Source organism: Ursus arctos, unplaced genomic scaffold, assembly GCF_023065955.2.
Source record: "Ursus arctos isolate Adak ecotype North America unplaced genomic scaffold, UrsArc2.0 scaffold_27, whole genome shotgun sequence".
In the NCBI taxonomy this organism is placed as follows: domain Eukaryota; kingdom Metazoa; phylum Chordata; class Mammalia; order Carnivora; family Ursidae; genus Ursus; species Ursus arctos.
The window spans coordinates 1,947,286-1,971,676 of record NW_026622952.1 but is presented as its reverse complement, the minus strand read 5'-3'; the positions used below and the strand labels follow the sequence as shown (position 1 = coordinate 1,971,676).

Genomic DNA, 24,391 nt, shown 5'->3' with positions numbered 1-24,391 from the left:
TCCTTTGTTAAGTAGATTTATTTTTTTCTGCTTTGAAATACATTTTTTAAGTTACAATAATATTTATACAACAAATATGAAGATAAATGAGGGTGGAATGAAACAGAATTCCCCAAGTGCTCCCTCTCAGAAAAGGTATTGCTCCAAGAGGTACCAGATCACAATTTCTTGCAGAATAACTTTATTTGCTGTCTCAGCTGCAACGAACAAATGGAAACGCTACTGTCTCGGACCGGCAGCAGAGGCTGCTCCGTGTCTGTGTGGCCACACCACATCACGCTCTCCCACTCCGCTGCTCCAGCCACATTCCCCATGCGCCACCTGGTCCTGGAGATCTTTGTGTTTATGGCTTTTCCTAAAAAGCTGCAAGCACTTGGGGACAGGACCTATTTCTGTTGCCCTCGCCATGCCTAGCACAGTGCTGGGTTACCACTCGAGTTTCTAGCCAGATGAATGTTAATTAGGTGCAGCCTGCTGAGATAGACACTGATGACCTGCTATCACTTTTTGCCAATTAACATATCAAATAATGTTGACGTGTCTGAGCACATCCCAGAGGCATGCCTAAGGAAGCGAGCGTGTAATAGTTCCAAGCACCACAGGTGCCGGCAAGGTACGAGCTGGAGTTTCACGTCTGGATGATAAGCAGCAGAAGCTGGAGGGATAAGATACCCCGTTCTAGCGTGGCTTGATGTTGATTACATGGTTCACTGTATTATGGGTCATTCGTGTCCCTGGAAGTCGAACAAGTACAGAGAGGAGAAGCCTGTGGGTGCTGCCCACTCTGCTCCAGGGCTATCAGACATCTTCAAGTACCCTCTGTGCTACAGAGGAGGGCGTTCAGCCCCCCGATTTGCAATAAAGTCCTCTTTCCATCTAGCCATCAGCTTCAGTAAATGGGGGACTTGGATGGAAAGCTTTATGTCCCTTTCCTGATGGTCGGGAACATAGAACAAATACAGCATCTGTAAGTTTCAAAAGCTAAAAGGAAAATACATCCTTAAGACTTCCCTGTGCTCCCCAGCAGTGGCTGTAGAAATAGCCCCGCAGTTCCAAACACACAGACAATTATAAACACCCAAAGAAACACCCTGTCCACCACCATGGCAACATATTTCCAGTCGTCCTCCACCTGAAAGGCAAACAAAAAGTCAAAACAATTAAAAAGTACATATTGAAGCCACAGGAAATGTGCTTTGTCTCATAAATAAGCTGCTTCTTTTTCAAGAAGACTTCCCTGGTAATTTTTAAAGCAAATATTCGTTTCATCCTGGTTAAGCCATGCTGCCTATATAGTTCACAGAACTTTTTTTTTTTTTTAAGTTTTTTTTTATTTGACAGAGAAAGACAGCCAGCGAGAGAGGGAACACAAGCAGGGGGAGTGGGAGAGGAAGAAGCAGGCTCCCAGCCGAGCAGGGAGCCTGACCCAGGGCTTGATCCCAGGACCCCGGGACCACATCCTGAGCCAAAGGCAGACACTATGACTGAGCCACCCAGGCGCCCCTAGTTCACAGAACCTCAGTCTGAAGAGGGTGGAGTGTAAGCCCTTCCAGGACCTCCCGCAGGTGGCTACAGAGTGAGCAGGACTGCACGGGGCCCCAAGGACTTTTCCTGCAGAAAGCACTCCCGAGAAAGCCACTCAGATACCTCAACTTCTGGCCCTTGGCCCCACTGGATATTCTGATTCTTTGGCAAGTCTGGGAAATGGGTTTGGGGCAGGGGGTGCAGGACGTGAGGAGTGATGGAGGGCCCCCCTCTCAGGAATAGCAACCTTCCAGCCCCCAAAGCTGTGCTGGCTGTGGAGAGTTCATTGCATTTCTCATGGCCTTCTGGTGAAGGACAGTCGGAAGGCAGGCAGGCAGGGACCAGAACCCCCGCCCCGCCCCCGCCCCTGCCCTAAGAGGAAACCACCCTTAAAAGGATTTTACACCCTGGAAGGAGCCCTCCACCCTTTCCCATATGACAGAAACCTGATTGGATGACAGGCGCTGGGAGGGTTCATCAGATTAAAACAGCCTGCCAACAAGCCCATAAAACCCCTAGACCAGAAATTCCAGTGGTAATTGGTCCCCTCCCTCCTCGGCAGCTTTGTACTATCACTTTGCTGTCGCTCGATAAACCTTGCTTTGCTGCCCACTGCTCTGTCTGGTCTATGTCTTCCTTCTCCAAAGCGGTGTGACCAAGAACCGCGGGCGCGGATGGAGGAAGAAGTCCTGTAACACTTCCAGTTTCCGACCTTCAATTTATCAGCTTCCAGCTTATGCCCTAGACTGACGGCTCAGGTTGTGTCTTGACCTGCCCGGTGGTGTTTAAATCAATAACTCTAGCCTCCATTTTATGAAGGTGTTACCATGAAGGTACAGCTCTGGGCTCACTGTCCCGTGATGCATCCCCCACCCCCTGCCTTGCGACTCGCAGTCACAGTATCCTCCCCTGCACCAACGGGGCAGACTTCAGGTCTCGAGACAGCCTTTCACTAGGAGATACAGATGACGGCCTCTGCAGCGTGAGGTGAAACCCAGACCCCTGGTGCAGGTTTTCAGATGCCCTCAGCTAGCCATCCTGATGAAATGGAAAATTGGCATGACTTTCTTGAGCTCTCTCTTTGGAGGATGGGGGAGGTCCATGCTGCTATAGTTAGATTCTGGGCAACAAAAGCAGAATATGTTGATGCTAAAAATATCCCCCCAAGGCTCATTCCATCTGCACCTAAATCCCTCTGCAGTAGAATAAATGGGGTTGGAATTGCAGAGGACTCAGTCCCCTCTCCCAGCACTCTCCGACTGTGGGCTGCTCTGTGGGCAGGTCTCCCCATCCACCCTTCCCTCTGCCACTGCTTTTAGGAAACACTTCGATTAACCAAGGTTGTCCTGAGTGTTTATTTGGACCGGATTTCACTGGAGTTAACATTTCCAGAGGTGGAGGTTTGCAACGAGGCTATGGTTTACTCCACCCAACCCCCAGGCCACTTCACGCACAACTGCATAATAACCGAGCTCGGTCTTAGAGTAATGAATGCTCCCTGACCCTCCTGCAAACAGCTCACGCTGGAGCTCTGCCCTGCTCCTCCAAGTGCCCCTAAGCCTGCTTCAGGTGGAGGGGCTAGGGGGCCATGTACCCACCTCCTTTGTTTCATTTTGGTTCTTCATGTTTGCTGCTATGAATTGAACACTATTAATGACATCTTCGACGTCGGGCGAGTGCTCTGAATTGTCAGTCGTCCACTGTGAGGGCCGATGACTCGATCTGCTCTCGCTGGCGGCCAGCTCACTTGATGTATGACAGCTGCAGCGTGCTTTAGGAAGTTTGGTCTCTCCGCAATGATCAAAGTTGACTCTGGTGCGCCTACTGGAAATGCTTTTGTAGTTTTTATCAGAACTCGTCCCCCTCGTCTTGTCCAGAGGCCTCCTCCTCATCAGGATCTGGGGTAACAGCTGGAGGAAAACCGTCTTCACCCACTTGGGCATGGTGTGTGTTGTTGGCGTGCGATAATGTATGTTCAACACGAACACGGTCACTGCAATGGACAGGGTGACAAAGATCATGGTGAACAGGAGGTACTCACCCACCAGTGGGATCACAAGAGACGTGGACGGGATGGTTTCCGTGATTACCAGCAAAAACACAGTCAGAGAAAGCAGAACTGAGATGCAAAGGGTTACCTTTTCACCACAATCAGAAGGAAGGTAAAAGACCAGCACAGTTAGAAATGAAATAAAGAGACAGGGGATGATCAGATTAATGGTGTAAAACATCGGCAATCTTCTAATGTAAAAAGAATAGGTTATATCTGTGTATATCTCCTCACAACAGTTGTATTTTATGTCATGCTTGTAGCCAGAAGCATCAACAATTTCCCATTCGCTGTTTTCCCAAAAATCTTTCATATCCACTTTAGATCCAATGATTAGAAGATCAATTTCAGCTTTGTCATATGTCCAGGAACCAAATTTCAGGGAACAATTTTGGTGATCAAAAGGGAAAAAAGTGATATCCATAGGACAGGAACTCTTGAAAATGGCTGGTGGAGTCCAGGTTATCATGCCATCGTATTTAAGAAGAGCTTTTGTCTTGCCTTCGACTTGAAAATCGCCAACAGCACTGCAAAGTAAGCCAGACACCATTAGTAACACCCCCTTTGCTGGACCGAAGGCAACTTTGGAAGGAGACTGCTGCTGCCAGAAGCCCTTACTTGTTGTAGAGAACAATGTCAGGCTTCCAGATCTTATCTGCGGGAACACGTAGAGTCTCAATGCCATCATATTCCATTGGGTCCCAGCGCAATTTATAATCATTCCAGATCTAAAGGCAGTAGAAGACAGTTGAATAAAAAATTCTTAGTTACTCTCTTCCAGTGTTAATTCTATGTTGGTTTAGCAGGGATTTTTTTAGGAAAAAGTAAGTTTTTATTTAAAGAGTACATTGAGGGGCACCTGGCTGGCTCAGTCGGTAAAGCATGCAGGTCTTGATCTCAGGGTCATGAGTTCAAACCCCACACTGGGCATGAAGTCTACTTAAAAAAATAAATGAAGAGTACATTGGTTTCTTTCTTCCTTTCTTTCTTCCTTCCTTCTTTTCTTTCTTTCTTTTCTTTTCTTTTTTTTTTTTTTTTTTTTGCGAGAGAGAGAGAGAGAAAGCATGAGCAGGGGGAGGGGAAGAGGGAGAAGCAGATTCCCTGTTGAGCAGGGAGTCCAATGTGGGACTCGATTCCACGACCCTGGGATCATGACCTGAGCCAAAGGCATACACTTAACTGACCGAGTCACCCAGGCGCCCAAGAGTACATTGGTTTCTATCAAAAGTCGGGACATTAAATCCATGTGGAGTAGGGGGCTAGGTAGCTGACCTGATTTTGGCCAGTATGACTTAGATAATTAACTACTGATTATTAATTACCTGGCCAAGGTTATAAACTCAATTTCTATGTTCCATAGATTATATTCACACTGGAGCAACTCATTTCTAATATTAAAAAGATAGTTCAAGTGTACAATGATGAGTTTGTTACAAAGTCTGTTTAAAAGATTAAGATAAGAAGGAAGCATGAGGGGGCGCCTGGGTGGCGCAGTCCTTAAGCGTCTGCCTTCAGCTCAGGGCGCGATCCCGGCATTCTGGGATCGAGCCCCACATCAGGCTCCTCCGCTGGGAGCCTGCTTCTTCCTCTCCCACACCCCCTGCTTGTGTCCCCTCTCTCGCTGACTGTCTCTGTTGCATAAATAAATAAAATCTTAAAAAAAAAAAAGAAGAAGGAAGGATGAGATGGTATAACTGATCAAACCAGCTGGTGGGAATCTAACCCACACGCTCTCATACTCGTTTCCTGACTTCCCTGCGCCTGGTGCAGCAGGATCAAAGAGTGGGAAAGCATCTGACTCCGGGGCTCAAGTTACAGATAAAAATAGGAGACTCGAGGGCAGAAACCAGAAGGGACAGGTCTCTGTGTCCTAGAGCATTTTATCATTATGTTTCTGCACCTGTGACGTCTGCATCAAGCAGCTGTTACCAGAGCTGAACTTTAGGCTTTGGAGACAGATAATATTTTATGCTCTGTATAAGTTGGAGATGGAAAGAGGGGATGCTAGTGGAATTTATCCATTAGGCACTGCTAAGCTGGCACATGAGTAAGACACGTCCAAGGGCAGGACACATACGTGACGTAGCCACAGATTGGTTTCCATGATCTGGTTTACTTCATCCTGGGAAAAAGAAATAATATTTTTTAGCCTTAAATGTACTTGCTAATAAAGGTGGATCTTAGAACAAGAATTACAACAAGAGAGAGCCAAATCTGAGTTATTCACACCAATAGAGGAAAACAAAGAGGACTAAGAAAGCAACTTATAAAATACAACCAGAAATATGTATTTTCACATCTGGTTCCAACCCTGTTGACTTGGAGAGAAAATGTAGTTTAAAGACTGTCTTTCAAATCTGATTCAAGTCTCACCTCTTATGTGAAAACTTTCTTGTTTTTATTACTGTTTTTAAGATTTTATTTATTTTTTTGAGAGTGAGTGAGAAAGAGCATGAGCAGGGGGAGGGGCAGAGGGAGAGGGAGAGGGAGAAGCAGACTCCCCTCTGAGCAAGGAGCCTGACATGGGGCTCAATCCTGATCCAGGGACCAGGATCATGACCTGAGCTGAAAGTAGCTACTTAAGCAACTGAGCCACCCAGGTGCCCCTTGTGAATCCTTTCTGATCACCAAAGTCTGCAACGCTTTCTGATTCCATGAAAGGAGGAAGAGAAGGTGCAGTGGGAAGGAGGGAGGGGAAGTACTGCAGATCGTGCCAGGTATCAGAACCTGGTTCATTGTTTTTACCATCTTCGTCCCCAGTCCTGGAAACCTCCCTTCCTCAGCTGTGCTCAGCACTCTCTAGGCTCTGAGTCCTGAGCCCAGTTGCCCCTTGAAATGTCAGCCACAGTTCCCCATGGAGTTTTCCAGCTGGGACCTAACACTCCACTACAACACATCCCAATTCTCATCCAAGCCATGCTGATTGCTTCAAGCATTTATTACCCAAATATTTACTGAGTACCTACTATGTGCTATAAAATGCTGGGACTGCAGCAGTAAACAGGATGGAAAAACTCCCTCCCTTCATGTGTCTAAACTGTTAACTGGGGAGACAAAAAAATCAATAATAGATATATAATATAATGTATGATAGTTAAAAGTTCTATAAAGAAAAATAAAGAGGGATGGAGTGGTGTGTGTGTGCGTGCAGACACACATGCACACACACACATACGCACACACATCTGTTTTAGACAGAATGGTCAAAGGAGGCTTCTTTGAGGAGATAGTTTAAGCCGGGACCTAAATGGCCTGAAGAGAGTCATGGAGCTATCTAGAAGAAAACATTTCAGGCCAATATCCCAAATATAATGTGTTCTTAAGCAGCTACTAGCCTTCAGTGGAAAAACTACTAAAGACATATCCAAAACTTTCAGCAACTTTACAGCATAGCAGCTTAGAAGTTATTGGGTGTTCCCAGTGGCCAGCACTGGGTTCCCCAAACTTAGCAACTGGGGTGCTTGGGTGGCTCAGTCGGTTAAGCATCTGCCCTTGGCTCAGGTCATGTTCTTGGGGTGCTGGGATGGACGCCCATGTCGGGCTCCCCGCTCAGCAGGGCGTCTTCTTCTTCCTCTCCTTCTGCCCCTCCCCATCATTCATGGTCTCTCTCTCACTCTCTTTCTCTCTCAAATAAATAAATAAAATCTTTACAAAAACAACTTACCAACCTTGCTTTACAAGACACGTGGACACCCTCAGAGTCAATGAATTCAACTGTGGTTGACAGAGCTGTGGCCAGGACTCAGACACCAACCTGCTCTTTCTCACTGAGCTGCTCTGTAGTTCTCTATTCCCCCTGCCAAGCTTCCTTCTTCAAATGGGTTTGTGTCAAGTCATGGTAAGCCCCAGAGTTTTAAAGGGTCAACAAAAGTAGTTATAGTCATGGTTTCCTATTAACCAGGAAAAGGGGGAAAAAAAGAAAAAAAGCTATACTTATCCATTGGCCAAGCAGTCCATGGCTTTATAATCACCCAAGCCCAAGGCTGATGACTTCTGCTTATGAAAAGGTCATGTTGTGACCTATAGATTCCAGCAGAGGCCATGTCAATAAATTCATTGGCTGCCAATCAGGAATGGACTAACTATGCAGTCCAAAAGGTCTCAGGGATAAATGTCATAAGCATCCTCCAAAGACTGCATCCTCCCTGTACATTAGTATACTGTGTTGATAGAACTCGTGTACACTGTGAACTCCTACACTGTGTCCAAATCATGCACGTCTGTTGGCAATATCATCCTGACAATATCCTTGTCTCCCCCCAACATGTCCACAAGCTGGTGAGGCACAATGTGGTGTGGACATCCTCAGGGGTGTCAGCCAACTTTACGGATCAAGACTTGTTCTCGCAAGTCTTGTTCTCCACCCAATTCCAAACCACACTGATGGTCATGGACACTACCATCAGACAGCCCAGCTGGAGGAGGCCAGAGACCCAGAGTAGCACTCCACATTTCTGGGACCATTGCCCTGTATCTCTTTCTTGGGAAAATAAATTAGTTGGCACCCTGCTTGCATCAAAGGATTGGAGTTACAATTTCAAATTGATTAGCTTCTGGAGCAGCGGAGACTGAGATCAGAAGGGTCAGGTGGACTATACTTTAAGGCCTTTAAGTTCGTCATTTCAGACATGTGGGGCCATCAAAACATTGGACAGGGGCTTTGTCTTGAATCCCCATTGGCGGGACAGCAGATGTGCTCTTACGCTGAAAGATCATTCACCCAGAAGCCTTTGTGGCCAGAGTCATTCTGTATGGTAGCGAAAACACTTCCAGGTAGAGCAGCAAGAGGCTTAGAGACTTTGAGAAGGGAGCTTTTGTGCATCCTGGCTGTACTGCATCACAGAGCCATCCCCAGAGCCCACCATGGCTCAAGGACAACAATGAATATGGTCCACAGGGACTTCTGGTGCCCCACATGAGTACAGGTGGCTTTTAATACACCAATAAGAATGGCTACATTAATATCTGACAAAGTAGACTCCAGAAAAAAACAATTACTATAGACAAAGAGGGACATTACATAATGCTAGAAGGATCAATTCACCAGGAAAACATAATGATCCCAACTGTATACACACCAAACAATCGCCTTAAATTACATGAAACAAAAATGATAAAGCTGAAAGAAGGAACAAACCCCCAATTATACCTGGAGACTTCAACACCACCTCCCTCAGCAAACAATAGAACCACTAGTCAGAAAATCAGCAAAAATATAGAAGATCTGAAGAACATAATCAATCAGCAGGATCTAACTGGTATATATAGAACACTTCACTCAAAAGAGCGGAATACACATATTTTTCAAGCATGCATGGAATATTAACCAAGATAATAAACCATATTTTTATCACGGGCCATAAAATAAGCCGTATAAAATTTAAAAGAATTGAAAACATACAGTGTGTTTTCTGACCCTAACGGAATCAAACTAGAAATCAATAACAAAAAGACAACAGGAAAATCTCTAAACCCACAGGAACTAAACAATATTCTTCTAAATAATCCATGGGCCAAAGAGGATGTCTCAAAGGAGATTTTTTTTAAGATTTTATTTATTTATTTGAGAGAGAGAGAAAGAGAACACATGCATGCACGAGCAGGGGGAGGGGCAGAGGGAGAGGGAAAAAGAGAATCCCAAGCACACTCTGCACTTAGCACGGAGCCCCATACAGGGTTTAATCTCACAATCCTGAGATCACGACTTGAACTGAAATGGAGTCAGATGCTTAACCGACTGAGCCGCCCAGGTGCCCCTCAAAGGAGATTTTTAAAAATACATAGAACTGAATGAAAATGAAAAAACAACATATCAAAACATGAAGGACATAGCTAAAAAACAGTGCTGAAAATAAAATTATAGCATTATATGCTTACATTATAAATAAAGAAAGGTCTCAAATCAATAATCCAAGTTTCTACTTCGAGACATTAGAAAAAGAAACACGAAATGAACCCAAAACAAGCTTAAGGAAGGGAAAATAAAGATAAGGGTAAAAATTGTGGGACACCTGGCTGACTCAGTCATTGGAGCATGCAACTTTTGATCTTGGGGTTGTGAGTTCGAGTCCCACATTGGATGTAAAGATTACTTAAATAAATAAATAACCTTAAAAAAAGAGTAGAAATCAATAAAATTGAGAAGGAAAACAATAGAGAAAAATCAATGAAACAAAAGCTGATTCTTTGGGGGGAAAAACAACAAACTGATGACCTTGTAGCAAGATTGACAAAAATAAAAATAATGACAAAACTCACCAACATCAGAAATGACTTGGGAACACTACAGATCCTGTAGCCTTTAAAAAGAATAGACAATACTATAAACAACTTTATCATACATTCAAAAATTTAAAAGAAGTTGATTAAAACCCCAAAAGCCACAAATTACCCACATTCAAAGAAGATGAAATTAACAGTCTGAACAGCCTATAGTCATTTTTAAAAATTGAATTTATAGTTAAAAACTCCTGGAAAAGAAATCTCTAGACCTAGTAAGCTCCCCTGGAGAATTCTGCCAACTATGTAAAGAACTAATATCAATTTTATACAATCTCTTCCAGAACATAGAAGAGGATGGAACAATTCCAAATATTTTTTATGAAGTATTATCCTGACACAAAACCCAAAGACAGTACAAAAAAAGAATATTACAGATCAGTATCTGTCATGAATCTATCAATAAAGTATTAGCAAACTGAATCCAACAACATATAAAAAGTTATACACCATGACTAAATGAGATGAAAGACCGGTTCAACATTCAAAAATCAGTGTAATTTACCATATCAACAAGGTAAAGAAGAAAAATTATGTGACCTTATCAACTGATGCAGAAAAAGCATTTAACAAAAATTCAACATCAGCTCGTGATAAAAACCCTCTGGAAACTGGGAATAAAGGAGAACATCCTCAACTTGATGAAAACCTCTATAAAATGCTTACAGCTCTCGTTATACTAAATGGTGAAGGACTGAATGCTTTTTCCTTAAGATTGAGAACAAGGCAAAGATGTCCACTCTCACCACTCTTATTCAACACAGTACTGGAAATTCTAGTCAGTGCAGTAAGGCAAGAAAAAGGGGAAAAAAGGCACAGATTGAAAAGGGAGAAATAAAACTACCTCTATTTGCATATGACATGGTTGCATTTATGGAATCTATAAAAATACCGAAACTAATAAGTGAGTTCAGCAAGATCTCAGAATACAAGATCAACATACAGAAATCAATTCAGTTTCCATATACTAACAATGAACATGGAGAAACCAAAATTAAAAGCACATTATTTTCAATTGATTCAAATAAAACAAAGTACTTACATATATGCATAATAATGCATGAACAGGATCTGCATGCTGAAAATTATGAAATGCTGATGAAAAAAGAGCTAAATAAATGGAGAAATATCCTGCATTCATGGGTTGGAAGACTCAACAGTAAAAATGTCACTTCTCCCCAAATTAATCTACAGAAGTAATGTAATTCCTTTCAAAATCCCAGCAAGGATTTTGGTATACATAGGCAACTTATTCTAAGGCTTAGGCCCCAGAACAGCTAATATAATTGTGACAAAGAAAAATAAGATGGCAGGAATCACTCTGGCCAATATTAAGACTTACTGGGCGCGTGGGCAGCTCAGTCGGTTAAGGGTCTGCCAATGGCTCAGGTAATGATCCCAGGGTCCCGGGATCGAGCCCTGCATTGGCCTCCCTGCTCAATGGGGAGTCTGCTTCTCCCTCTCCCTGTGCCCCTCTCCCTGCTCCTGTTCTCTCTCTTTCTCAAATAAATAAATAAAATCTTTTAAAGTTAAAAAAAAGGCTTAGTATACGGCTACAGCAATCAAGGCTGGGTTGTATTGGTGGAAGGTTAGTCACAGAGATCAATGGAATGGAACAGAAGACCCTGAAATAGACCCACACAAATATACTCAACTGATTTTTCACAAAGGTGCACAACCAACTCAATGGAAAAAGGGATAGGCTTTTCAACAATTGATACGGGAGCAATGAAACACCGCAGACCAAACCAAACCAAACAGAAACACCAAGCCTCACATTTTATACAAAAATTAAAAATTAACTCAAAATGGATCACAGTCTTAAATGTAAAACATAAATAAAACTTTAAAAAAATAAAAGAAGATCTCTGGGATCTGCAATAAGGCAAAGAATTCTTAGGCTACTGAAAGCACAACACATAAAAGGACAAATTGATAAATTGGACCTCATGAAAATGGAAAACTTTGAGTGAAAGCCCACATGAAAAAGATGAAAAGAGAAGCTACAAACTAGGGTAAAACACAGCCGACCCTTGAATACATAGGTTTGAACTGTGCAGGTCCACTTACGTGTAGAATTTTTACAGCACAGTGCTGTAAATGGACTTTCTCTTCCTTATGATTTTCTTAATAACATTTTATTTTCTCTTGCTTTATTGTAAGAATACAGAATATAACACACCTACCATACAAAATATGTGTTAAGCAAGTGTTTATGTAATCAGTAAGGCCAGTAAGGTCAGTAGGGTCAACAGTAGACTATTAGTAGTTAGGTTTGGGGAGAGTCAAAAGTTAATGAAGAATTTTGACTATGGCAGGGGCTAGCGCTCCTAACTCCTGCATTATTCAAAGGTCAGATGTATCTGCAAACCACATATCTGGCAAAGCGTTAGTATCTAGAATATAGCAAGAACTCTCAACACTGAACAGTTAAAAAAAAAAAATCAAACAATCCAATTAGAAAATGGGCAAAAAAACCATGAACAAACATGTCACCAAAGAAGACATACAGACAGCAAATAAGCACGTGAGAAGATATTCTATATCATTAGTCATTAGGAAAATGCATATTAAAACTACAATGAGATATCATTATATACCTATTAGAATGGCTAAAATAAAAAATAGTTACAACTCCAAATACTGGTGAAGATGTGGATAAACTGGATCACTTATATATTGCTGGTAGGAATGAAAAAGATATATTCCCTCTGGAAAGCATTTGGCAGTTTCTTAAAAAAAACTAAACACGCGACTACCACATGACCCAGCAATTGCACACCTGGCAATTTATCCCAGAGAAATAAAGATTTACGTTCACACAAAAACCTGTACCCAAATGTTCTTAGCACTTTTATTTGTAATAGAATGAAACTGGAATGAACCCAAATGTTCTTCAAGCTACGAAAAGTGAAATAAACTGCAGTGCATAAATATCACAGAATATGACTCCATACCAAGAAGAAATGAACTATTGATACCATCAACACCTGGGAGGAGGGTCCAGAAAATCATACTGAGTGGAAAAAACAATCCCACACTATTAGGTACTATATCATTCGTTTTTATATAACTTTCTCAAAATGACAAAATTTTAGAAATGGAAGACATATTAGTGATTGCCACTGGGGAAACTGGGCAAAGTGTACACAGGATCTTTCTATCATTTCTTACAGCTGTATATGAATCTACAATTATTTCAGTAAATAAAATTCAACTTAAAAAACTAAATTTCCCAAGTCTCCCTTAGAGCTGGAGGTTGTCAGTGAGATAGGAAGCCAAGGATGTTAGTAGGACTTCTAAGAAAACTCCTCAAGGAAGTCACAGATGTCTGTTATGTGCCCTTCTCCCTTTCTCCAGCTTATTACCAAGGATGTGACTATGATGAGTGAAATCAGCAGTTACCTTGGACCACCTTGGCAACACTGAGGGAAGAAAGCACACGGAGAAATAGAAAGATAGGAACCTTGCTCACCGTCACCATGTATGGTTTATGCTTTTAGCATCATGGTCCATGGGGTTGGTGTCCCGTGGGTGTTGTGCAATGCCTAACCTGAGCAACCAAACACAATGGTGCAGTCACTAACACCATGAAGCCACTTGGTGTTAACCTCCTAAACTGTTAGCCTCTAGATTTCTGTTACATAAGAAAGAAATAAACTTGTTTTATTTAAGCCGTGTAATTCTTAAAAATCTTTGAGAGCAGCCAAATGCAAATGTCAAAATCTGTATTCTGCCGTCCCCACCCACCATCCTCAGAGCAATGTCCTGAAAGGGTATATCAACCATGAATTTGAAGTAATGCTGTACAGTGAAATAGACTGCCTTTAAGTGAAACTTTCTTTATAACAGCCCAATCCACAGCAAATTATGGTTCCCAGCCCAGCAGGAGGCCAGTAACCAGTACAAAACACTATTTGGGGGTAGAGAGGATCAGAATAAGTACCAAATAAATATTTTTTAAAGGAATGAGTGAGTGGTCTCTTCAATAAATGGTGCTGGGAAAATTGGACAGCTACATGCAAAAGAATGAAACTTGACCACTCTCTCACACCATACACAAAGATAAACTCCAAATGGATGAAAGACCTCAATGTGAAACAGGAATCCATCAAAATCCTAGAGGAGAACATAGGCTGCAACCTCTTTGACATTGGCCACAGCAACCTTTTTCATGACACATCCCCAAAGGCAAGAGAAACAAAAGAAAAAATGAACTTGTGGGACTTCATCAAGATAAAAAGCTTCTGCACAGGCAAGGCAACAGTCAAAAAAACGAAGAGGCAGCCCATGGAATGGGAGAAGATATTTGCAAATGACACTACAGATGAAAGATTAGTATCCAAGATCTACAAAGAACTTCTCAAACTCAATACACAGGAAACAAATAATCAAATAAAAAAATGGGCAGAAGATATGAACTACACTTTTCCAATGAAGACATACAAATGGCTAACAGACACATGAAAAAATGTTCAAAATCATTAGCCATCAGGGAAATTCAAATCAAAACCACATTGAGATACCACTTTATGCCAATTAGAATGACAAAAATAGACAAGGCAAGAAACAACAATTGCTGGAGAGGATGTGGAGAAAGGGGATCCCTCCTACATTGTTGGTGGGAATGCAAGTTGGTACAGCCACTCTGGAAAACAGTGTGGAGGTCCCTTAAAAAGTTAAAAATTGAGCTACCCTATGATCCAGCAATTGCACTACTGGGTATTTACCCCAAAGATACAGATGCAGTGAAGAGAAGGGCCATATTCACCCCAATGTTCATAGCAGCATTGTTCACAATAGCTAAATCGTGGAAGGAGCCGAGATGCCCTTCAACAGATGACTGGATTAAGAAGATGTGGTCCATATATACAATGGAATATTACTCAGCCATCAAAAAGAACGATTTCTCAACATTTGCAGCAACATGGACGGGACTGGAGGAGATTATGCTAAGTGAAATAAGTCAAGCAGAGAAAGACAATTATCATATGGTTTCACTCATTTAGGGAATATAAGAAGTAGGAAGATCGGTAGGAGAAGAAAGGGAAGGATGAAGGGGGGTAAACAGAAGGGGGAATGAACCATGAGAGACTATGGACTCTAGGAAACAAACTGAGGGCTTCAGAGGGGAGGGGGGTGGGGGATGGGAGAGGCCGGTGATGGGTATTAAGGAGGGCACATATTGCATGGAGCACTGGGTGTTATACGCAAATAATGAATCATGGAACACTACATCAAAAACTAAGGATGTACTGTACGGTGACTAACATAACATAATAAAAAATTATTATTAAAAAAATAATAAAATAAAGGAATGAGTGGGTCCATCTAAGCAAAAGAAAACGTGACTTTTTAAAACAAATATGTACCAGTATATATATACTTCCAACTTGGGCCAGAAGCCAGAGGACCAGGCCAGGGTCAGCCTCGTCCACCCCGAAGCATGGCTGTAGAAAGTCGTGGGCCCTGATTTCACATCTGTAATTGAGGTCTTTCCACAGTGAACCTTGAGAGCCACCACTGTTTCCCAGGGGCAAAGTCTACGAGGACAGTGACTCCTTCCTCATCCACAGGCTGGGACTGACGAAAGGAGCTCTCTTTGCTGTTGTCTTTCTGGAGATGCTTTAGCCCCCCCCCCCCCCCGCAACTTCCTGAGCCTGCCTGTTCCTAGAATTTGATCCAAGCCAGCTCAGTCCCGTCCCTTGCCTTGGAGCCAGAACCCTGCACTATGTTATAATATCAGGTCCCGCTACCTCCTCTCCTGCCAACTAGGGCATGAAGATTATTCAAAAAGAGCTGCTGTCCTACTTGCCCTTGAACATAGAAGCCGTAAATTAAAGTAAGAACGCCAAATTCACATCTGTTTTTCAGGCCTGGATGGAACTCCATATAAAAGAAGGTGATTTTTTTTTTCTTTCTTGCGTAATGTAGAAGACTTAAAGCCATTCTTTTTCTACGGGGTGAAAAGAACATGAGCTTTGGAGTCAACCAGGCTTGATTAAGATCTCAGTTCCGCCATGTTAGAGCCGTACAACCTTAGGAAGTTTGCTCAACTGAGCTTCCCTCCAGCTATAAGATGCAGATGACAGCCACTAGGTGTAGACACAGTGACTGGTGCATAATAGGTGCACAATGAAGTTAGCTTCCTCTGTATTCTCCCTTCAACTTCCCCTTAGCCTCTTTGTTTCATAAACTCGCTCTGAAAGCACTTCCAGAAAGACACTGCCTTGAAGTGAGTAATTATAGCATTAATGGGGCAGTGTGTTTGTTCGTATTTTTTAAATTTCTATATTTACCATGTGCAATAACTGGGACAATGTCGAGAATTGCTCTGCTCCCCCACCCCCCTGCCACCCGCAGAGTCAGGGTTCCTCCAGGAACAGGTGGTGAACTGGAGGCACTTACCACATTGGCCAGCTGTGTGATGGCCACTTCAAAATGCACCATGACGGGATCAGAAACGTTTTCTACAGGCCTGATGAACTGGTTATACTGAGAAAACAGTTTGTGAAAAAGTCTCTCTTCAGAGGCACAGCCTGCAGAGCCTGTATGGCCAAACAGAGGGAAGAGTTAGAGAGGCAGAGAGGGTGTTCACAGATGGGGAGGTTCTGGCAGCTTCCATCACTAAGTGACACGGGCAGTGGGGCGTCCGAGGCAACTGAGCCCTCCTGCCCCTGCGTTCTGTCCACCCCGCACAGACTGCCCCTGGTGTCCACTGTACCTTGCCTCTCCGAGCCTCGGTTGTTACCTCTGCCCTGAAGATGAAAAGAGTAATGCCTACGTCCCAGAACTAGTGTGATGTCAAATAAAATATTGGCAGGAGTACTTTTAAAAGTCTACTGCACCATGGGGCACCTGGGTGGCACAGCGGTTAAGTGTCTGCCTTCGGCTCAGGGCGTGATCCCGGCGTTATGGGATCGAGCCCCACATCAGGCTCCTCCGTTATGAGCCTGCTTCTTCCTCTCCCACTCCCCCTGCTTGTGTTCCCTCTCTGGCTGGCTGTCTCTCTCTCTGTCAAATAAATAAATAAAATCTTTAAAAAAAAGAGTCTACTGGGGCGCCTGGGTGGCACAGCGGTTAGGCGTCTGCCTTCGGCTCAGGGCATGATCCCGGCGATCTGGGATCGAGCCCCACATCAGGCTCTTCCGCTATGAGCCTGCTTCTTCCTCTCCCACTCCCCCTGCTTGTGTTCCCTCTCTCGCTGGCTGTCTCTATCTCTGTCAAATAAATAAATAAAATCTTTAAAAAAAAATAAATAAATAAATAAATAAAAAAAAGAGTCTACTGCACCAACATGTAAAGGGATAGCATGAACTCCAGTTTCTGCTTATGTCACTGGCGATAGCTTATGATCTCACTGATCTGGTTCCTGAGGAAGAGTCCTGCCCTTTCTTGTCAAAGTGCTGATCCAACAGCCAGTGAAGCGCTTAGCGGGGAGCCTTCACCAAACAAACTGAAATAACTAGTAATTTTATTAAGATCTTAACAAACCATACTCTTTAAAATCAGCTTTGAATTCAATTATTCTGGAGATTTATGGAAGTGCAAGGTTTTTGAGGCAAGCTTATTTAAATAGTTTTAAAAGAATTGGGAATTAGCTCTTAAATAATAGCATTTTAGTCACTAAATTTTAAATAGTTTAATGCGTATGTCTGTCTTTTTCCAAGAATGTATTGAAAGTAGGTTACTTGCCTTCATTCGACATAATTCGTTTCATTAATACCCCTCTATATTTTCCCTTAATAGAAGCCAAATTTGACATCTGAAATACTGTTCTACTAATTTCCCAGAGAGATTTATACCCTGAAAGAAAAAAAATTAAAGGGACTGAGAACTCATTCCGTAAAAATGAACAAAAGGATAGCTGTTGTATCACTAAATAAAGAGCTGTTCGACGAATGCACTTGGAAACACTGAAACTCGGAGCTTTCAGCAGGAAAGAACAATTTTAAATGTAACATAGCACTCTTACCACTATCATCAATAATGGTAGAAATAGTTCTACATAAAACAGACGAGAAACAATTCTCTCCATTACCCTGTTACCCATCTCCCCCCCCAAGACACTGTAGATAAGCCCTCCATGAGTCCTGAAGCAAGCCCCCACAAAGCCACCAGCATGTGGAAATGTGGTTTTCTTCAGCCAAATAGCAGCTGTCTGTTTCCAACTCCTAACTTTTTAAAATGAATAATCTTACTCTTAGGACACATTCCAGCACAGTAGTATGACAGGCTTCCCAAAACAGTAATGATTATCTTCAAAATGGAGGGGTTCATGGACTAAGTCATAGTATCAGCTAACAAACAAATCACACTTTTAAAAAATATACATTAAATGCAAATACAAATAAATCAGTTGAATATACCCATAGCAGAGATGGATAGAAAACTGCATCATTATTATCACTATATTTCAGTGGGACAATAAAATAAGGTATGGTTTACAATGTTCCATTGTCCTCCCCTCCCCACCCCCTAAATCTCATGTTACGTGTTAAACCCACCCAGTAGGAAATCGATTAATTAGCAGTTATAACAGTAGTAATTCTCTGCAGACCCTCTACATACTCAGACATAGAATATCTCATCTCTGCTCAGTCAAGCACGACTAGAAAAGAAGAGCGAACACATGTAGCCGAGAAGAGACTACGAGATAAAGCAGAAAGAAAACCCACCTTTCAAGCCGGGCATGAATATACACAGCCAGAGACACAAACCAAAGGGAAGGGGTCCCTGGCCCTTGCTGGGCAGCATGATTCAAACACACTTTGATTTCTTCTTCTAGTCGAAGGACTGTGGAAAGCAGAGAGCTATCAGACAGCCACACGCATCAGACCTTTAAATCATCCGAGTCCCACTGCAATCCACCTGTGTCTTCTGTGAAATAAAAACATTCACAAACGCAACACGACTATTCCCAATATCAGAGCCTGAGGCCAACAAAAGGGCAAATAAAAATGACTCAATCTGATGTCAGATGAGTCATCACTTCCCTGTCCCCCTAGATCTCTTTTCGTGCAAGAACAGTGAAGAAAAGCAGTGAGGGAACGCGAGGCAGGCAGGACTGAAGGAGGACAGAAAACATTGCCTGGCTTAGATCTTTCTGTAGCACAGTCTCGGCAGTCATCCTTGGGGAAAGAGACACCCTTTGACTGAGCCCCAAGTCCAGGGACAGGAGGTGCTGGGGCCCAGACAGTGTGTTCTGATTCACTGAGTTCTCTGGTTAATCAAGGCTTACCCTTGTTATTAGAAAACTTCCTAAAATAGGGGTTTCCTTTCCTGTCTTAATAAGTGTGGCTTCGAGCAGCACTCATCTGGTTTCGCCTGACTCCGGGGTTTCTGGTGTCTTGTCTTTCTGAGCTCAGCAATCACCATCCAGGACCAGAGATTAGGTGTTTGAGAACCAGAGGGATGCGAACTGAACACAGGATGCCACCTGGACAGCCCTACGTTTACTGAAATATCCTTGTCATCGACTGCTTTTCTTATAAGTTTCTTCTTGCCTCTGTAAGTTTAGTGTCAATAGGATTCTGATGAACCGGGCCTTCTGGTCAGATTTTGGTGCTGGTTAAAGGGGAGACAGACCCACGGCAAGCAACTTGTGGAATGGGAGAAAATATTTGCAACCATATGTCTGATAAGGAATTAATATCCAAAACATATGAGGAACTCATAAAACTCAATATCAAAACAAATCCAATTAAAAAGTGGGCAATGGACCTGAATAGACATTTTCCCAAAGAAACATACAAATGTCCAACAGGTGTATGAAAGCGATCTCGAAGTCGCTGATCAGCACGGAAATGCAAATCAACCAAAGTAAGATATTACCTCCCACCTATTAGGATGGCTACTGCCAAAAAGACCAGACATAACAGGTGTTGGTGAGGGTGTGGAGGAAGGGAAGTTGGTGCAGCTGCTGTGGAAAACAGTATGGGGTCCCTCAAAAAATTTGAAAAAGGAACTACCAGGGGTGTGGACACGCCATTTGTTGGCTCACACCTTCGCAGCCACCAGAGGCCTCATCACCCGGAGGGGAGAGTAGGCCGGAGCCGGTGGGGGCTCTCTTCCTGCTAAGATGTCTATGGGAGAGCCGATGAGAGTCCCATGGGGACGGGTGAGACCTAGCTGGCGAGGTGTATCATGGGAAACTCTTTGATGCAGAGGACAGTGTGAACTGCCACATGTCCAACATCACACTCACATACGGAGAAGGCCGCGGGGCCCAGCGGGGCGGGCGTACATCCGTGGCAGCAAGATCCGCTTTCTCATTTTGCCTGACATGCTGAAAAACGTGCCCATGTTAAAGGACATCAAAAATAAAAACCAAGGCTCAGGGGCTGACTGGGGAGAAGCTGCTCTTCTGAAGGCCCAAGGGGGCACCTGGGTGGCTCAGCGGGTTACCCCTCTGCCTTCGGCTCAGGTCATGATCCGGGGGTCCTGGGATCCAACCCTGCTCAGCGGGGAGTCGCTTCTCCCTCTGTCCCTCCCCCTGCTCATACTTTCTCTCTCTCTGTCTCTCACATAAATAAATAAATCTTGAAAAAAAAAAGAAAGAAAGAAGATTGTTGTTTCACGCCTTTTGTTTTACCCGACAATCCTCTATAGTCACGCCTGTCGCCTAGGGGAGCGATTCTCTGGACTGGGTCCCAAACCAGCCCTGCTTTCTTCTAGGAGCATGCTCTCTCTCCCTGGGGACTAAGGTGCAGAGTGGGAGGATGGGGGACTTTATGAGGGTGGGTCACAGAAGAGCTTCACGGGAGGCAAAGAACACAGCGGGAGGAATACGGACTTTGGAGTCAAATAGACCTGGATTTGTATCTGGCGCTGATACCTGGGGGATGTTGGACAAGTTGCTTAAACTCCTTCAGCTCTGTCACCAGAAAAAATGTGATTAAATTTAGTAATATAAATCATTTCACCTCTCCCTACCCAATTTTTCGTGTCATTTTTACTCACTCTCTCTTTCTTTTTTTTTTAAGTTTATTTCTTTATTTTAGTAATCTCTTCGCCCAACGTGGTGCTTGAACCCACAACCCCAAGATCAAGAGTCACGTGCTCTTCCGACTGAGCCAGCCAGGTGCCCCTCTCACTCTCTTATCACTGCAAACAGACAACATAATTGAGTAGCTCTCGGGCCTGAACTTGTAGGAAAAATGTGCTGTATTTCAAATGCTTATGTAGAATATACATTCTCCTGTTCAAAGAAAACATTTATACTACCCCCTCATCATCAGAAAAATGCTTGAGTTTGTAATTCAATTATGGGTTTATATCATGCTTTAATCCCTTTCTGAAAATTGCGGGGATAGAAGTTAAGACCAAATACACAGAAGAAAGGAAGCACACTTCCAAAAAATTTTTTTTAATTTAATTCAACAAACGAAAGAATTAAAGACTTTTTGTCTTTTCCTGATGTTGCTGGTTACCATTTTATGTTCGTATTCCAGTAATTAGTTTAGCTGTGCTCTCAAACCAACCAGAAGTTTAGTGCAGCTCATGGTTTATGGAGGTGGAAAGGCTGAAGGGAGGGAGAGGGTCATCGACCTGGGAAGAGTCCTCTCTTGCCCTCCCCGCCCTCGCCCCTACCACACACACACCCCTCCAACCCCAGACCCTCTCATTCCTCTTAGCCCGTTCCAAAAGGAAAAAGGAAGAAACAATGCAGCTTAACTTTTCCAAGACCATAAATCTGATGAAAACTGTGGCTCCTATGCCTCCATACCCTTATGTGTATCAAATAAAATTTGATGTCTAATTCCTGGGGATTTCCAACCCAGGGGGAAGTAACCCATTGTTTTCCCACTTCCTGCCCCCAGTCACCCCACATCATCCCCTAAAAAAAAAAATTTTTTTTTTAATTTATTCTTTTGGGGGAGAGAGAGAAAGAGAGAGCACTAGCAGGGGGAGGGGCAGAGGGAAAAGCAGATCATCATTGAGGTAGGAGCCTGACGTGGGGCTCGATCCCAGGACCTGGGATCATGACCTGAGCCGAAAGCAGACACTTAACCATCTGAGCCACCAGGCACCCCCACATCATCCCTTTTTAAAATAACATTCTAGGGGCGCCTGGGTAGCACAGTCGTTAAGCGTCTGCCTTCGGCTCAGGGCGTGATCCCGGCGTTCTGGGATCGAGCCCCACATCAGGCTCCTCCGCTGGGAGCCTGCTTCTTCCTCTCCCACTCCCCCTGCTTTGTGTTCCCTCTCTTGCTGGCTGTCTCTATCTCTGTCAAATAAATAAATAAAATCTTTTTAAAAATAATAATAAAATAAAATAAAATAACATTCTAGCAAGCTAATGTGTTCCTTTTCGGTTCTGATCCATAGACACTAACTTCAATTTCGAGGTTTTCTGATTAAAAAAAAAAAGTGATACTTCTTAATATGAAACTTTTAATTATTAATATTGTTTTAAGCATTTTCCCCTCCAGTAGCTAAATTAAAGCCATTGCCTCATTTGCTCTAAAAATAAGGGTGACTGTTTGATACATTCTATAAAACTGGTTAAGTACTTAGTTGAAGTCTGGGGGGGGGTTGGCATAGAAACTGCATGAACAGGGGCGCCTGGGTGGCACAGCGGTTAAGCGTCTGCCTTCGGCTCAGGGCGTGATTCCGGCATTATGGGATCGAGCCCCACATCAGGCTCCTCTGCTGTGAGCCTGCTTCTTCCTCTCCCATTCCCCCTGCTTGTGTTCCCTCTCTCGCTGGCTGTCTCTATCTCTGTTGAATAAAATAGTAAAATCTTAAAAAAAAAAAAGAAAAGAAAAGAAAAGAAACTGCATGAATGAACATTTTGTTGACCTTTCTCCAACTGTCAGATCTCTTTAAACTCAAAACGAGAAGACTTTCTAGTTGTCCCTAAAGAAATGTAAAGGAAATAACCCTTTAAACATGTATTATTTATAAATTCACTGCAATAAAACATCATCAATAATTTAATGATCCCATATGCCTGTTTTTTTTTAACTACTGTCGTTAAAACTGTCACATGTTCAAAATCCCTAGTCAGTAGTATTTCACATTCATACCACTTGACATTTCCCATACAGGAAAAAAAAAAAAAAACAGCAGTAGGGTAAGTATTCAAATTAAATGCTAATTTTAGACCAGGAAGAAACATTTAATAAATAGCTCATAAGAGAGGCTCGAATTAATCCTACACCCCCACCTTTGGACCACCTACATTTTAAGAAAAAGGGAAAGCCTTCGAACCTGAGGTGAGGTCAAGCAGTGAAAGAAGGTCAAAACTGTGTTGAAATGCAAGACCGTGTGTCACCATGATAGCTCGCTCCCAGCAGCCTGTGTGCCCATCAGCAGGCTAAGTCCTTTCCATTCTTCCTTTAATCCCCCAGCCACTCGAGGAAGTGAGACTCCGTGTTGTCGGTGAAGACACTGACACTAAGCAGGTGAAGTAACTTGATTAAAGGTCCATCATCACTGATTGATGGTGAGTTAAGATACAAGTCTCGCTCTCTCTGCATCTACAGCTAACACTTTAACCTTAAAACTATCCTCAAGTGCTTTTAGATCCATGAATACTTTATAAGTTCAATATATTTTTAGAGCGTTGTTTTTGAAATGGGCCATGGTTAGTGTTCACTTCACTTTCATTTGCCATGGACCCTTCACATGAGTCGAGGAAGCCAAAGCTAGTATATAAAGGAGTTGGAACGGAGCACATAATACCACACAGAGGTGAAAGCCCAGAGATTGCCCCACTTAAGGCACAAGCTGATACCGGGCAAGTTCCCAGCTCGGGGCGTGTGGGCGATGGCGGCCACAACCACATCCTCAGGGGTGCTGCTGCTGGCTGTGCGGTGAAGGTCGCTAGGCTAAGCACTTACTGGTGACGGGCATGGTGGGCCACACGCTTCCAGCCAGAATGGTTCCTACACAGACCTTTGGGAATTCTGTACCTTCCCTCCAGCTTTTCCCCTTCACTAAATGGCAGCAATTATCTCTGAGAATGTGCTTAAATCATAAACCCCCTCAAAGGAAGAATTGATTCAAGGTGACCATTGTCCTACAACCCAGCAGTAATAAAATTGTAACACAATGTACTCCACTTACAGTAGACCCAGCTCTATGATCGTAAATAGGAATAACTGCCAATTTGTATTCATTTCCTGGGACTGCCGGACCGAACTACCACAAACTTGCCGGCTTCAAGCAACAGAAAGGTATTCTTTCACAGTTCTAGAGGCCCGAAGTCAAAATCAAGGTGTCAGCAGGACCATGCTGCCCCTCCGGCGGTAGGAGGGAACCCTTCCTTGCCTCTTGCAGCTTCTGGTCGCCCCAGGCGTGCCTTGGCTTGTGGGCCACATCACTTCCATCTCGGCCTGTGTCATTACACGGCCTTCTACTCCGTGCCCGCGCCTTTGCCTCTTCCGTGTCTTAGAAGGAAGCTGGCCCTTCGATTTAGGTCCTACTGGGTAATCCAGGAGGAACTCATCTCAAGATCTTTAACGAAATTACATCGGCAAAGATGTAACTTTCACAAGTAACAGGGGTTAGGACACAAGACATATCTATCTT

At 43.3% G+C, this 24,391-nt stretch overlaps 1 protein-coding gene across 3 annotated transcripts; it reads right to left on the bottom strand.

Annotated features, from left to right (window-relative positions):
* Window positions 1-18,866, bottom strand: CHRNA6 (cholinergic receptor nicotinic alpha 6 subunit). 3 transcript variants are annotated; one of them, XM_048226377.2, is made up of 7 exons: window positions 18,532-18,861; window positions 16,262-16,401; window positions 5,652-5,696; window positions 4,193-4,302; window positions 3,809-4,101; window positions 3,123-3,517; window positions 1-1,132 (listed from the first exon to the last, which is right to left on the bottom strand). In XM_048226377.2, exons 1-7 carry the CDS (start codon window positions 18,608-18,610, stop codon window positions 1,001-1,003), a joined length of 1,194 nt encoding a protein of 397 aa, XP_048082334.1. In that variant the 5' UTR covers window positions 18,611-18,861; the 3' UTR covers window positions 1-1,000. The 3 variants fall into 3 exon arrangements, with proteins under 3 accessions (XP_048082334.1, XP_048082332.1, XP_048082333.1); XM_048226375.2 differs by having other exon boundaries at window positions 3,123-4,101; window positions 18,532-18,866; XM_048226376.2 differs by lacking the exon at window positions 18,532-18,861 and adding an exon at window positions 9,833-9,873 and having other exon boundaries at window positions 3,123-4,101; window positions 16,262-16,308.
* Window positions 18,867-24,391: the final 5,525 nt, after the last annotated feature.

Excerpts from the sequence above, each read along its gene's own strand:
- CHRNA6 (XM_048226375.2), bottom strand. The coding sequence starts at position 18,610 with ATGCTGCCCAGCAAGGGCCAGGGACCCCTTCCCTTTGGTTTGTGTCTC. Across the intron at positions 4,303-5,651 it reads CCAATCTGTGGCTACGTCAC|ATCTGGAATGATTATAAATT; the intron begins GTATGTGTCCTG and ends TACTGCCTTTAG. Across the intron at positions 4,102-4,192 it reads GACATTGTTCTCTACAACAA|TGCTGTTGGCGATTTTCAAG; the intron begins GTAAGGGCTTCT and ends CTTACTTTGCAG.